The sequence below is a fragment of the Aphelocoma coerulescens genome, chromosome 13 (assembly GCF_041296385.1).
Source record: "Aphelocoma coerulescens isolate FSJ_1873_10779 chromosome 13, UR_Acoe_1.0, whole genome shotgun sequence".
Classification (NCBI taxonomy): Eukaryota; Metazoa; Chordata; class Aves; order Passeriformes; family Corvidae; genus Aphelocoma; species Aphelocoma coerulescens.
In genome coordinates this window covers 10626942-10643334 of record NC_091027.1, presented here as the reverse complement: position 1 = coordinate 10643334, position 16393 = coordinate 10626942, and the positions used below count along the sequence as shown (strand labels likewise).

Genomic DNA, 16393 nt, shown 5'->3' with positions numbered 1-16393 from the left:
GATTCCTTCCTTCCTTCCTTCCTTCCTTCCTTCCTTCCTTCCTTCCTTCCTTCCTTCCTTCCTTCCTTCCTTCCTTCCTTCCTTCCTTCCTTCCTTCCTTCCTTCCTTCCTTCCTTCCTTCCTTCCTTCCTTCCTTCCTTCCTTCCTTCCTTCCTATCTGTACAGTCCTTTAAGGTGATGAGAAAGGAGCAGCATGGTCACCATTATTATTCATTAAAATAATTTCTCACCTAACATGATTAATAATAAGATTTGTAGGTGGTATAAAAAAATCATCCACTCCTTCAAAGGGTGTGCGGATAACACGTGGATCCTCCCCTGTGCTCGCCTCTGGAATTACCTACAATAAATACACACAAGGTTGAGCACAGGATAAGCACTGAGTAAGGCAGAAAGGTAAATACAGATTAGACACATGCACAGTACCGAGTGGCTCTTTCCAGGATGTAGTAGACTCAAATTGATTAATGACTTCAAAACACTGTTTGGTGTAGTTGTCTTCAAAAGGTGTGCTAGTAAATAGTATTTGGGGCTTGACATTTGTAAGGTAAGTACACAACTTGACTTTCATAAGTTGTTTACATCTTGAGAAAGAGCAGTCAACAGGAACTGAAGCCGTATGACAACACTAGGACCATAATAATTTATCCCTCACTCTCTAAAGTAAACATTTACCTCATGGTAATATTTATTAATCTCAAATACACAGTGATAATTTACCACCCTGAAGGATCAAACACTAACTCACAGCAGTTAATTATCACTTTGAAGGAGAGAAACTGTTCATCCATCGATATAAAGTCCAGGGAGGAGTGGAGAAGCGCCCTTTGGCTGTCCCCTGGTCCTGTCCTCCAGCACAGCACACATCTCCATGGACAGGGGAACTCAGCTCCTCCACTGCTCCGGAAAGGAAAAGTTTTCAAAAATTAAAATGTTAAACACTTGAATTGTTTGCTGGGTCCAAGATGACTTTAGTCCATTCATTAGGACCTTCTGCTGCTCCAATATGCAGCAGTCATTGCTTTGAATTTACAGCTACATAATTCATTAAAGATATACTAAACCCCTAAAAGGTTTAGACAGACAGCTGTTCTGGTCATGCCATTTAGATTTTTTCCAATTAGATTGCTCAAGAAGGATGCCCACCCTTGCACAGTGCTTTTGAGAGGCCAGATATTTGCTTCCAACTAGTCAGTAATGGCCAAACAAGAGCATCCCATTAGTTGGTTGCACAGGTAGTTTGATATATCCCTGACTTCCAGAGAATGAGTGGAAATTTAGATCAACTTCTGCAGCAGCATCTTTGTAAAAAAAAAAATGTTACTGCATCTGTGCAACCAAACACTGCAGGTTTTAAGAAGGAACTTTGCCCAATTAGCCACTGCCCACCTTTTGGGAAAGAAAGTCAGAAAAAATAAAGGATCTGCTGATGCTAATCTCATCTCTTTGTGTGTAACTGCACATCATAAAGATAACAGAAAGGACTGTCTGAGACCTGGAGCCTTCTAACAAGTTTCCAACTGTGCAGATGGTGTGTTCTTCCTAATAATGACATGCTTGGGGCATCTCTCCTTTAATTACAGAAACTTCTCACAGCTGGATGGAAGAAATTAAGTCAGAAAGGGTAAAGAGGGCCCATTTTGTCTCCTCATACCCTGTACAGGAAATTTGCATCCCCAGGTGAGACAACCTGGTGCTGCTGCCCTGGAAACCTTCATTTATTTGCCTCCATTCTGGTTTTGGCATCTTTTCCTGAAGTTGCCCATAATGAGTAGCTGGTCCAGTCTTTATTACTGGCAGCACTGGATGGAGCATGTGGATGGTGGGGATGGCTCATCTGGTCTTCATGGGGCAGCATCTCCAGAGGCAGCCTTGGGTAGCCCCACAACTAACATAGATTCCAATTTGTTGGTTTTTAGGTCAGAAAGCACAGCCCCCCTTCTTCTCTGCCTGCTGGGGAATGCTTTAATGTAGACTTACCAGCAAACACTTCTGGCAGAAGGAATATTCACATGACACCTGTTTCCAGAAAGGTTGGGCAGCAAGTTCCAGAAAACAACTACCAGAGAAGGGGATGTCTGGATTGATCAAATCATGTCAACTTTGTCATACAACATAGAGCAGCAGCAAAATGCCCCACTGGATGACTACTCTCCATGTTCTCTGTACTGTCAACAGAAGAGTAAATCTGCCAAGGTCATCTGGAAGCGGAAGCTAATTTAGTTGTCCAAACTCATGTGCAGTGCTGTGTCCCAATATCACTGTGGGTCTGATGGTGCTGAGGAGCTCCAGGGATACCACTGGCACCCCTGCAGCGGAATTACTAACACTCAGTAACACAGTTTGTCCCCCAGGTTTTAATTCTGATGGTTTGGGGTTTTTTTCATACCCTAGAGAGCCCCTTTTTACATTTTACTGTGAGAGAATCACAGAATCACACAACTGTTAAGGATAGAAAAGCCTACAAAGATCATTGAGTCCAACTATTTCCCCAGCACTGCCAAGCCCACTCCTGAACTACGTCCCCAAGTGCCACATCTACATGTCTTTTCAATCCTTCCAGGGACAGTGACTCCACCACTGCCCTTGGCATCCTGTTCCAGGGCTTGACAAAGTTATCAGTGAAGAAATTTTTCCTAATACCAACCTAAACCTCCCCTGGCATAACTTTTGGTCATTTCCTCTTGTCCTATAACTTGTTACGTGGGAGAAGAGACTGACTTCTACCTGGCTCCAACCTCCCTTCAGGGTACTGTAGAGACTGATAAGGTCTCCCCTGAGTTCCCTCAGCTGCTCCTCATCAGACTTGTGCTCCAGACCCTTCCCCAGCTCTCTTGCCCTTCTCTGGACACATTCCAGCACCTCAATGTCCGTCTCGTAGTGAGGGCTGAACCCAGGATTCGAGGTGCCTTACCAGTACTGTAGAGCACAGCAGGCTTGTCCTGCTCACAGCCAGCTGCCAGCCCTTGCTGTACAACTTTATGGCACTTGGCTCTGTCACCAGTCTTAAAACAAAACAGACCTTGGCACAAAGCAGCCCTGCTGTCAGCCTGCGGCACAGTCATTGCTCAAAAACAAATTAAACAGCAGGAAAAATATGTGAGGATGGACAGAGGAGGGATGAATAAAACACACTGGATATGCAAATGAAACAGCAGCTTTATATCCAGACCATTAAATGCTGTTAAATACCTGCGACCCACCAGCCACCAGTCTGTAACCAGTGATGCTGAGCCCAGGAAGAGCAAAGGCTCCAGAGTGTAAGGACTTACCTGCAGTGTGGGTGATGATTGCCTCATGTCCCCCCAGCTGAGCACCCACACTTGGTCGTGGGACTTGTCATAATGTAATTTGGTTGGTAATGGGTCCACATCCAAGGACTTAAAAAAACCCGGAGAGAGTTATTTACACAGTGACCCAAATGCACATGACAAATACTACATCAGCTCACTGCAGGCAGTCCCATGCACCACTATTATGTTCCTTGTGCAGCTTTGCCTTCAAATCAAGTGGGGGACCAGCAGCAGTTGAAAAATTTGGCTGTTTGGTGCCACTTTCTGTGTAGACATCACTCCATCTTATACTGTTACTTATAGCCAGTATATCAAGGGCCAATTTCTGTCTGAATTGTACCCACACCAGCTCATTCTTTCCAACCTGCTTATAACCCAGGTCAGGTAGCTAAGCCAAGAATTCATCCCAATGCTATTTTACCAGACTCACTGTAAGCTCGGCTGCAGATGCAGCCTTGAGACTGTGATCTCCCACCCATAGAGGAGAGGTTACAGAACCTCTTTTCCTGCCAATGAGGTTACAGAACAGTGAACCCCATGTGACCCTACTGGCGAAAGCAACACAGGCCGAGCTCTTTAGTGATCAGCAGATCTTTGCCCAGCAGATCCACCGGGCAAAGATCTGTTTTTTTTGTCCTATATCAAGTCTTCTGCCATCAGTGAATAATGTGTTCACTTGTAAGTACCTGTATGGCTTTCTGAGTCTGGATATCAATTATCATTACTCTGTTCTGCTTTGGCTGTGTCACATAAATGTACTTGTCTCTGACATTGACTGCTGAAGCCCAGAGGCAGGACTGAGTGTCTTCACCTTCCACTCTAGGACAGATCTCCTCCTGAGGGGTTAAAAAAGAAAAGGTTTAATTTTTTACAATTTCAGGGCCTGGAGCAGCAAGAAGCTTAGCCTTGAAAACCGCAGGAAAAAATCCCTGGGGATTCCATTAGGATGATATTTCTCCCCTTTCTTTCCTGGAAAACATGAAATAATTCATTTATCAGGTACCACACTTCAGCCTGGCTCTATGCAATGACATTAAGCAGCTGGACCTCCTGCAAACTTATATTGAATTTAAATAACCACAGAGCCTATGGATTGATCTTTTGAAGCATGCTGTGGTTCATCAAGACTTGCAGTGCTGTCAGCATTTATTAGCAACACTCTATGCCTTGAAAAAAGAGTGATTTACATTAATTGACTCACTGCTTTATATTTTTCATAAAGTCTTCATTTTCTGTGCAGGAGAGCATGCTCTAAAACACCTATGCTCAAGCAAACAGAAGCAAAACAAGCACGATCCTACAGCTACAGAAACTTCCCCTGTTCAAAAGGAAGCAAGTTCTGCTGCTTTGGGCCAAATTCTGTTCACAGCTGCCTGATGCCATATTTTGTCTCTGATACTCCACTCACTGAGTCCTGTGCAGAACTGGTACAGCTACCCTGAGTTTGAAGAGTCCCTTGTGGTCTCACCAACAACTCTCTGCATGTTGGCTACTCCTCATCAATCTTCCTTCTGTCGAGATGCTTTATTTGAAAGAGCATTTGTGGGGACCAGGCTGTGGGGAGGAAATGGGGTAAACCGAGAATGAACACATATATATTTCAGTGAGCAGAACTGCTGATTTTAGATCTTCTGTTAGTTAATTTTAAATAATGGCCCAACCTCCTTAAGGGAAATGTGATTGGAGCTGCATCAGAGCTTGCTCAGGGAAAGAGGAGGTACAACAAAAAGCGGTGTCAACACTGTGTCTGTATTGGAGGAATAGAATAGAATAGAATAGAATAGAATAGAATAGAACAGAATATCCTGAACTGGAAGGGACCCACACCATGTGCAACAATTATGGATAAAAAGCTATCACCTCTAAGCAGAACAGCTCTGCTGGCTGAGTGTCTTGGTGGAGACCATGAGTAAGGGTTGAAGATACAAGACTCAATAACTTGGTTGCATTTTCTTTTCTGTCCCTCTGGCCAGGCTGGGAATCTATGCTACAACAAGCTAGAAGATGATACAAAAGCTCAGGCTTGGGCTTCCAGCAGCCATTCATGCGGCCAGGCACCTGCCAGCCTCCACTCTGCCCTCCTCATCCTCAGCTTTCACAACACAGCATCCACCCAAACCAAGGGGAGCAGGGAAAGGTCACCAGTCTTTCTGCTACAGGCCTCAGCTGCAGCAGCTCCACCTGCTTTTGTGCCCTCTAAGAGCAAATGAAGAAACCTTTTTTGTAGATCCATTCCTAAAGTTGGGCTTGTGTCACTGTCTATGTAGCAAACACTCAAGACAGTAAAAGGGAAAAGGGAGGAAATAAATGTCAATCCTCCCTGGACCAAGGGAAGGGCCCTATGAGATCTGTAGGAATCCCTCAGAGGTGTCTCTGAAGAGCAGCCAAGTGATGTTAAAAATCCCTCTTATGCGCACCAATGTGCTGGCATTATTTCCTTAAGTGCCTTCTCTCTTTTGTTCTTTTCAATCTGTTTTTCCAGAACCACCTCTTCAATATTTACAGTTCTTTGGAAAAGAAACACAGGATTTCTGTCTTTGTAAAGCAACAGATTGGGTGCGGCTTAATAATATTAAGTCCATGTTAAGGACTAGCCTTGGGGTGAGCATCAGTCTGGACTTCTTCTAAGGTATATTAAAATCTAGTGGAAAAAAAATAATCAGTATCAACCATGAATTTACCAAGATTTAGAAAATATTTACTACAGATGTGTAAGATGATCTTGACCCATAGCAGCAGAGCTTGATCCAACCTGCAGGGGTTGTGAGAGTGATTCTCCCCTTTGATTCCTCCCAAAACTGAAATCAAGGCTGAGCCCTTTTCTTCAGAAGAGCCACATTCTTGAGCCACGTTCTCAACTTTCCCTTTTAAAAATTAGAAACTAAGTAAAGGAGTGACTAAAAAACCATTTTTGGATGTTTTTCAGCACCTGTGTTTTTCTAGAACTGACAGTTTCATGAAGATATACCTGATGTATGTTCCTGTGGAGGAGTACGTAACACAAGTCACTGAGAACATTGACCTCACAGAGCCTCCAGGCACATGTTATCCTACTGGCCATGTTGAGCTCCACTGCCTATGAGCCAGTGCTTGACATTCCTGACACCTGAAAAAATTTTCCTAGTGATTTCCTAAAGCAAGGGTTAGGTAAACTTAGTGCTGACAGAAAAGTGCCAACAGCAAACACACAGTGCAGTCTCTCTTTCAGTGGCAGAAGATGCAGAGGACCTCCATGGCACAACCATTTTCTGGGCATTCTTTTTTGCCTCCCTGCTGCAGTTTAACATGGCAAACTACTTCCAAAGAGCAGAAAGTAGCCCAAAGTAGCTCACTTCTTTGCCTATGGAGCCATCAGTAAAAGGAGCACCAGTGAATGATGCGCACATCTCTGTGCTATTGACTTTTGTACCTTCCCTAAAGCCCAGTTACAAATTTGGGGCATGGATAAGTAAACAGATCAAACAGGACAAATGAAAGTCTTTACTCATGTGATAACTAGCCAAATTCTCTTCAGTGTGTCAGTAAATCCTCCATTTCTAAGTCAGCCTTAGAAGTTATGTGGATCCCTTGATTTTCAAGAGAAGATGCTATACCTCAGGGATGCTGCATGAAGCCCACCAAGCTCCAACACCCCTGTGGCAAACGGGTCCTTTAGCAATAACAACCTTTGAAGAGATTAAGAGAAAGTTTCCCAGCTGTCAGCTGTAGCTGCTGGGTTTAGGACTTACATAACTTGTGAAAATCCTCTCTTCAGGCCTCATATGTCTCCGGATTTCACATTCGTTTGGCTGAAGGACTGTGATCCCATCATCAGAAAAGACATAGAACATATTCCCAACACTCAGGCCTTAAAGAGGGATAGAGAAGAAGGAGTTGTATTTTTTTTTGGTATGTATCCCTAGCTGTTAGGACTTCTTTTAAGAACGCATCCTCCTCTCCCAACAAACAAAATCTGCCTTACATAAAAGTTGGTCATTTGGATGCAGTTGGAGCATTCACAAAATCAAATTTTATGTCACAACAAGGGCTTCAAGGAGTGAAGAGGTACAGACACATTCAAAAATGCATTGCCTTGGTGGCGGTGGTTGTACCCAAATAACTATGGCTGGGTCTTGTAAATAGGTACCAAAGCAGGATTTGATCCCAAGCAGCTCCTCTGTTGCACTGCTACCCCTCCTCAGATTATGAATTTGTTTTTTTCCTATGAGTTCATTAAAAACAGCTTGACAATAATTTGAGAACTGAAAGAAAAGCTTTAGTTAAAGTGAAGGTCATCCTGTCACAGGCAACTTGACCGCTGGTAACTGTGATGTTAAATAGAGGTGTTTAGCATCTGTTTCCATGAATGAAAATATATAGATTCCTCTGTTTTCTTAAACTATCTGAAAGAACTAACTACAGCCACCAAAATAAATACATTTTTGAAATCTTGCAAACTGTAATTCACAAATGTGGAGTAGTTCAGCATCGCATTGGCCCTCATTTATCCAACTGGGGCATTTCAAGAGATTTGGAAAACTGGCTGATTGTCACTGCTTTGCCTTTAGGAGATTATATTTTATCACTTCTGTCATGCTACATGGAATAGCAGTGACAAGATCTTTAAGAAATATTCAGGATCTTTTCAAACTTTTTTCATCTTTTTTATGTTTCAAAGATCCATTCATTCTATTTTTTCATACCACCACCAGTAAATGTTTGCAATGACCACTGTCACCCCCAGTAGTGTTGATAGTGTACTTTATCTGCCAACAATATGGTGATACTATAATTTGTATCTTCTAATTAATTCCATTTTCCCATGGAGAAATAAAGTCCCCATCCTATGGCTGTGAACAGTGTTCAGTGTTAAAAATACCCTTTGCTGGTCCTGTGGTGGCACCTCTAAATGCTGCTCACAGAGATAGAGTTTCTCACATTTCTTAACTGTTTGCAGGATTGAGATCTAAATCATCACAGGATACTCGACAGTAAAAATATGGATAATTTGGACAAATGCATTTTTTGAAAATTTGTAAAACGTGTTGTATTTAGTAAGGCTAGAAGGGTTTTTTTGGTGCTAAGCCCCCTTCTTTTGATGCCAAGTAAGTAGCTTCAGAGTATAATGTGTCAGCATGTGGTGTTTGCTGTACTGACAAGGTTCAAATTGAGTCTCTAAACTATAGCACAGAAATCCCCCAGTTAGGGCATCAAGTGGGTACAAGAACTGTGATCCTCAAATGTGATGCCACAGAGCAGGATCATGCATGTAGGAAAAAAGCTAACAAAGCTCCATCAAGAGTTATTTCATGGACTAAGGGTAATTTTTTCCCCAAGTATATTGGTAAAACATTTCATTCAGGCACTTTGGACCAAAACCTGTGCTCCCAGCATCCACACAACTCCCACCTGCTTTAGTGGGATTTGAGTGAACACGTCAGAGGGCAGAATTTGACCCTGGCCTGGAATGAGTGCACATATTCCATGGGTAAAGGATTTTAATCCTAAGAAGTGAAAACAGGCAGGCAATCAATTATGACTACTGTGAAGGTACTTATTATTTTCATGCACAAGAGTAGCGTGATTTTGTCTGATGATCCTATTACAATGAGGGTGTATTTAAGAAGTAAGACCTTAATTACCCACAAATATACTTTGATTAAAATTTTTACCCCAGCAGGTTTAGAGTCAGAGACTTGGCAAGTTTCATTACTTATCTTGCAGTAAAATGAGTCCAAGTTTTTCTGCAGACTGATTAAAATATACTACAAATTACTGAGAGCATTCAGGTACTCTCTTTTTAAAAAAAAGCTTATCAATTTAAATTAAACCACCTTTTTTTCCCAGAGATTGATCTTCACACTGATATTTAGACCAAGCAGGTTTTTTACTAGACAAGCTAGGTGTTTTATTGTGACTTATGAAACATTTGCCAATTCTTGGTTGGGGTACATCCTAAACAATCTCATGGACATCAGTAAAAGAGACTCAATTTTTGATTATACTGCTGCACCTACTTAGTGCTGGGAATTGGGAATTATTTCAGTACAGAGGTGGGCAATGGGGTATTTTGTTTTTTACAGTAGTGAGGCAGGTATTAAATTGGGAACTGGGGGACTAATGAGGAGAATCAGGAGGTTTATTCTTTTTCTTTTGAATTGAGCACATTTCAGGTTAGATGACACAACTAGTTCAAAAACTAAAGGCATTATGAAAGGCAACATACCTCATCTGTATAGCAAAACCCCCTAATATTAAAAAAAAAAAAAAATTAAGAATGAGGGTTTCCTAAACATACCAGTTCTTATTTGATCCACTCCAGATAAGTTAGCTCTAACAAAAAAAACTTCAGGAGGACACCTGATATCAACAAGAGCTTATTTGAAAAATACAGTGTCTCCATCAGTGCACATCTATACATCCCTCCTTTGAGATCAAAGGGCAAATTTTTCACCATGGAATACTCTCTTCTGATCTGATAATTAAATAATTTTCCTCAACTTAATCTAAATACTTGGAAGTATTTTAGAAATTAAATTTGGTATTGAAAAGGCTTTCAGCTTTTTAAGTCCATACATTCACATAACTGCTGATTGCCTGCTGGCATAAAATGCTCTTTTTCTCCAGGTATTACGCAAGCAGTGCTCGCTACAGAAATGAACACTGGCATGAAAACAAATCTCTGCTTTACATTTGGGCGACTCGTGGTTTTCTCTGGACAAAATTAAAAACTATTTGTACATTAAGTAAATACTGCACATGCTTCCAGCCCCAGGTTTAACTGGCTGGTTGCCCTATGTGCACTCATTTGCTTGTGCGTGGTCTGAAAGGTTTTGAGAACAAACTGACAGACTGACTTTTAAAATAACCAAATACTTATGTTAAAAGTTTGACCTGCAGCAAAAGTTTTTTCTGCACCATATTTTGTTTAGGTATTTCCCCAAGGTTTTAATTACTCCAAACCTTGGGGGGATGAGGTTGTGATCATTAGAGGAGCTCAAATCTACCAATGCATTTGTTAATATTGCTACTTGCACATAGTAAGGAGTTGAAAGAATACATTAAAATGTAAAACCAAAAATACCATTCCTGTCTTCCAGCTTTCTCTGTGCCAAGATTTCACATGCTGAAGTATGTTCTAGAATGAATGTGCCCATGAAATACTACAGAACAAGAAAAGCAGGGTAATAAACCTGATCTACAGATACTGAATTGTTTAGGAACATCAACAGCAAATCTGTTTTACTGGCCATGTTTTACCTCAACATTGCTCATACTTTTATTTAAAATGTGCAAGGTTGATAAGCAGTAAGTCCATTTATTTAGCAAAATTATAAGAAGACTTTCTGCAACCAACTTCTCAGCTGTTCTTTAAATATTACTCTACTTATACATCTGGTAGGATTATCCAACTGCTTTCTTTAAAAAGGAGCATAAGGGACACTGTATATAAACAGCCATGGAGCACCGTGCAGGTGATGCTGGACTGATGAGAGATGCATTAGAGATTTCATTTCCAAGCAGAAACAGCAATTCTTAGTGCCAATAAGGCCATTTACGGGAATGTCAGCAGTGAAGACTCCTCACAGCCCTGCACCAGACACCTGCAGGTGGGGTATTTGGGAAGAAGTGCTGGAGAGCTATCCTAGGTGACTGTGCCACCTCTCTGACCTCCAGCGAGCTGCATTTGGCTTGGGTTGGAAGGGACCTTAGAAATAAACTAGTGTATTTGCTGTATGTGTCTGTGGCCAACAGCAGCACCGACAGCGTGCACCAGGTGTTTGCACACCTGGACCAGGCTGCTTTGGTCACCACACCCTGGCACCTTCCTTCTGCCCCTGAAATCCTTTGCGCCAAGACCAAGCTACCCAGAAAGCTTCATGCTGAGGGCAGGAAGCCCAGCTATTGTTTTGGGTACCTGGAGGCACTACTTACAAAAGGGCCTTTTGCACCCTCCAAAAGCAGAATGAGCCTGAAGCCCTTCTTGGACAAGCAGCGTGAGGGAGTTCGGGTGTTTGCAGGGGGCAGGGGGATGCAGCCGAGAACAATTTTTCACTGCACAGCAAATTTTCCCACACAGCTGGAAGGACACCAAGGTCTCAGCTGCCTCATATGCAGCTGGCAGACACAAGAACTGTTTTACACCTGGGTTTCAACCCCAGAACTTTCCTCCAGTGAGTGGATGTCCTGCTCACAGCCCTCCAGGAGCCCAGTGTCACAGGATCCCCTCCACACACCTGGGCTCCACACCTACAGAGGCAGATGGACAACCTGTGTGAGAGCCCCTGGGGCTGTTGCATGATGCTTCTTACTGGGTGTTTTGGAAATTATGACAGCACAAGCATGTACAAAATCAGGTGATTTTTCATTCAAGTGCCTCCATAATATCTTTGAGTCAATTAGATGCTCAGGATGGGGTTTTTCCTACTTTGGCTTCCAAGATACACAGCTGTTGACCCTGTGGAGGGCACACTGTAAGTTTGATCAAACTAGAGATCTTAACTGCCAATTAAAACAAGGAGAAACTGGGTAACCTTTACCCTGTATTGATTCAAAAGATAGAGGGAAGAAAACCTGTTGTGGTTTAGATTTCTGTTTTGCCTAACATTCAAGAACAAAATTTCTGTTGCTCACCTAGAAAACATCAATACATGCTACTGAAGAAGAAGAGCTTGAATTGCTTGCATAAAATGCAGTATATTGAATTTATGCCTTACTTGTTCAATTATGGTAATTTGGGAGCACTTCTGACACTTGTGTGATTGCTAATGCAGCTTGAGAATCTCAGGCTGATCACACTTCTGGCAGTATATAAAAATTCATATTTTTATATATTTTATGGTAATCTATTATTTCATAGTGGGAAAATGCAAGAAGTTATAGGTACAAGAGTGACATCTCTAATTTGAATAATTTAGCTTTTAAATGTCTGGTCTGTACTTAATCTGGTAACTGTGAAAGTTGATAGGGTTAGTGGCAAGTCAGTGGAGAATGGCCCATCACAGAATTATTAAAGCAGACAAGCACATTATCACTACGACAAAAGAACTTTACTGCAGTACCTTCCTCTCGCCACAGTATGTTTGCAACTGCAGCATCAGAATATTGGGAAAGCCAGAAAATAATCAGGAAAAGAAAAAAAAAAAACAAAACAATGTCAAAACTTTCATTGTAGCAAGTAACTGAATAAATACTCATGTTTACATGAACTGTTTAATTGGTAAAAATTTTGTAACATTCATTCAAATAAAATACCAGGAAAGACAGAGAGTTCTAAACACATTTGCTCCTTCTAGAGACAATTCAGAAACTTTGACATGGGAAAAATCCTTCCTGAAATGAAGGCAGCTGTTCAAACATCAGTGACCTACTAAAGAGAAGCTGTTACCTTCAAATGCAGCTGGAGGTATGGTACAGCCTGTGATTTTCTGTGCAGGTTCAATGAGGAAACACAACATGGAATTATGGAATCATTAAGGTTGGAAAAACGCTCTAAGATCATTAAGTCCAACCATTAACCCAGCACTGCCAGGTCCACCGACATCTTTCAGAAGAAGCCTGAGACTGGCAGCTACAGCAGCTACACCCTTGGCTGCGTTTTTTCTTGGAACTTCATGCAACTGCATTCTCTTTCAGGATTCACATAAGCTCTGAAAGTACACCTGCATTTGAATTTCTGTTCCAGATAGATCCAACTATTTCTCAACATACTGCAATTTCCCTTGCTCAAGTATTCAAGGGAAAACGACCAATATTAACAAGAGTGTATAAATCTAGTTAATGAGAAATAGAATATATTTTCCAAAGATTCTCCTCGAGAGCCCATATTTATGGGTAACTTTGCTACCAATTCTTGCTCTATATTTGCAGCCAGAAAAGCAGCAAAAATCCCATTTGCACCTAGATTTTAGCATCACCAATAAACCCAGGCAATCTCCCAAGCAGTTAAGATGGCAGAACTAGGAAGGATCGGGCCTCTGGGAACTTTTCTACCGGGGCAACTGATCACCTCCTTCAGCAATTGTGTTTTGGGGTCAGTGTGGTCAAGATAACACAGCTGCACCCTATAGGAGATGTGGGAAGAGTAGCTGGGAGAGTATTTGTCTTCCAGGTGGAAGATAATTTCACACTGAGGGAAACCTCTTTTGCCAGTCAGTGATGCAAAACCAGGTAAAATAAATAGTTTGATCACAACATTTTTCAGACATCTAAATATTCGAGAACTTTGACTGGTAACTGTCTTCAAGAGAAGTCTTGCACAGAAATCAATGAGATTTATAGAATTCGACAAAATATTACATTTTGGATTCCCTGATATCTGAAACTATTGCCAATTTGTTACTCTAATAACGCTGTTACCCATCACACACCTGGTATACTTCTGGCACATGAAAGGCACCATCTTCCTGGACAAGATTTTACCTTGTCTGCATGATTCCTACCCAAAAGTGTCCAATCTTCTGATCAAAGTGCAGTCTGAACTGTCATGACCTTATGTAGGTTCCAACTGACTGCATGCAATAGCCTGAACTATCAAATTACATGTATATCATTACATTCAAACACTATTTAAAAAAACAGATAGATGGAAAATTGAGCTTACGGGTCTTTCTTGCTGAATCTTCGATGAAAAGGGAAGATATGTCCTCATCCACTCCCACCTCATTTTTAGCAATGCAGGTGTAGGCACCAGTGTCTTCATACCGAACACTACTGATATGAAGTTCACTTCCGTTTGCTGTAAGAGAGACAATCATGAACAGTGCTCCTCACTGCTGCTAATTGCTTTCCCTGCCTTAGTTGTCTTCTGGTGCCATAGCTGCCCAGTGATGGCTCAACTGGGTGGTTCCACCCCACTGTGTTTCCCCCTATTTAACTAGAGGTTTTTGGGGAGTCTCATGGGAGCTGATGTCTGGTCCTTTCCATCAGCACGTACACACTTTGACATGTGAAGAGAAGAGAACCAGAAGAGAACAAAGAACAATCCCACGTCAAACAATAAATTACATTTCATTTATTTCTTATTCTTGTTAGAAAAACACTTTGGCTTTAGTGAAGAAAAATTAATTTCAATTTTGCAAACTGTTTTCCATCAGATCACCAAAACCTTCAGTTTAAAGGGGTCTCTCTACAGTTCTTCCTACTGTTTTGCTTTCTGCAGTGAGACCACTGCCTAAAACCTTTGGAACATATTGAGATATCGGATGTGACATGCGGGGATATCTGTGCTACCAACATAGGCTGAGGGCTACAATCCACCAAAGCCAGACTGGGGCATGTGTTGAGGATGGGGTTAATATTTTTACACAGAAAACTGCAAATAAATACTTTTGCCTTTTGCTGTGCCTGTTGCACCCTCATTTGAACACAGACCGAGAGGAATTAAGAGCCCGATTCCTTCAGCAGGGCTGAGTGGGAGACTGATTCTCAGCTGACTTGCATCCAGTGTGGGCTTAGACCTGAACAAATAATTTAATAAATTTCTCTTCAAATAATCTGATGCATTTCTTTTCTGCTGTGCCGTACACAAGAAGCAAGGCAGTGAAGAAACAGGCAGGCTGTCTTTGAACAGAATGCCATTACCACTTACATCAATCAATAGTGCATTTCCTGGGAAATTCACAGGAGAAAGAGATAAAAGGGAAAAAAGGGGGTTTTATAACATGATTTCCAACAACTGTGGCTTAGCAAAGTACAAGAACTTCTGGTTTAAAGTGCAAAATAATCCTCCTTAATCCCCATCTACAATACTTCAATTAATCAAAATTCTGTTCTTACCTAGGAGCAACAGTTGTTTGGATAGTTTTGGCATGATATCAATGCCGTTCTTTAGCCAGGTAATTCGGGGATTAGGGATGCCTTCAGCGTGACATTTCAGGCTTGCTGACACACCCGGCTCCTGCGCTTGCGTTTCGGGGTAGACGCGGATCACTGGCGGCACTGCGGGAAACAAGGAATTGGGGACTTGAAACCCCCATGCCAGGGCTTGAGAGCTGCTGCTGTCCTGCAGTCCCACGAGGGGCTCTGAGCTGAGAACCAGCAAGATAAGCTCCGTCTGGCTATCAGTGCAAGCTACAAGAATGATTTCTCTACAGCTTGACTTTGGGGGCAGAAAATAGAAAACAGTAATTTTCCAAGCACTGGCATATGAGAGAAGGTGAGGATGCCACATCCATGCAAGTGTTCAAGGCCAGGTTGGACAGGGCTTGGAGCAACCTGGTCTAGTGGAAGGTGTCCCTGACCATGGCAGGGGATTGGAATGAGATAGTGTCTAAGATCCTTTCCAACCCAAACCAGTCTGTGATCCTGTAATTCTGTAACAGAAAAGAGTAAACTAATATACCAATGCCAGGGAGCAACCTTGAGATCCAATTCTGCATTTAGACTGTTCTTGCTTTCATTGAGTAATTAACTGAACTTAATAGTTGGATTAAAACCTAAGGTGGGTACTCACATATTTAAGAATTAAAGTATAAACTTCAGTTTATATTAAAGTATAAATCTTCACTGAATCTAGGAGGGAATTTGAGTTCTTGCCTATGAGAAGTAACTTAATATTCAGTATTTAACTGAATATCCATCAGGAAGTAGCCTGTGTATTCACTAGCTCTTATTCTGAACAAATAAACTGTTTATCAATTACTTCTTTTCACTGAGAGGTTTTCAAAACATGACTTACCTCGTTTCACGAAGGCCCTTCTGAACTATTTAATACACTCAATTGGCAGAACTACTAATTATATTACAATTTCAGAGATGTTAATTGATTTTCAATCATGTTGCCTTCACTGCCCAAACCTTGTTGGTTAATACCACCCATTAACTATTTCTTAACAATTTACTCATGTACTTTCAAAAACATTTGCAATATTGCAACATCAGTGAAAGATACCAGTGAGAGTTCTTCACCTCGAGGGAAAAATAAAAGGAAATGTGAGGATGTCTCATACCGTGGCTGATGGTATTTATATTTCACAATGAAGCAGCCAACTTTTCTACCAGATTAGGAGATTTTGGGATTCATGATGTAGCTGCCGAAAGCTGCACAGTTTTGTAAAACCATGGGCAGAATCCAATGTGGATGTGATATGTGGGGAGCCCAACTTCTTTCCCAAGAAAAA

At 41.6% G+C, this 16393-nt stretch overlaps 1 protein-coding gene across 8 annotated transcripts in view; it reads right to left on the bottom strand.

The window, feature by feature from the left end:
* Positions 1-16393, bottom strand: part of FSTL4 (follistatin like 4) — a 217575-nt gene that overhangs the window by 6265 nt on the left and 194917 nt on the right. For 7 of the 8 annotated variants that reach the window (XM_069028746.1, XM_069028748.1, XM_069028747.1 and 4 more), the window contains 6 exons: positions 15051-15212; positions 13876-14010; positions 7022-7140; positions 3980-4129; positions 3273-3380; positions 231-340 (listed from right to left, as the gene is read on the bottom strand). In XM_069028746.1, the coding sequence (XP_068884847.1) occupies positions 231-340; positions 3273-3380; positions 3980-4129; positions 7022-7140; positions 13876-14010; positions 15051-15212 (784 nt within the window). The remainder of the gene's footprint in view (positions 1-230; positions 341-3272; positions 3381-3979; positions 4130-7021; positions 7141-13875; positions 14011-15050; positions 15213-16393) is intronic. The other variant, XM_069028753.1, reaches the window with a different exon arrangement.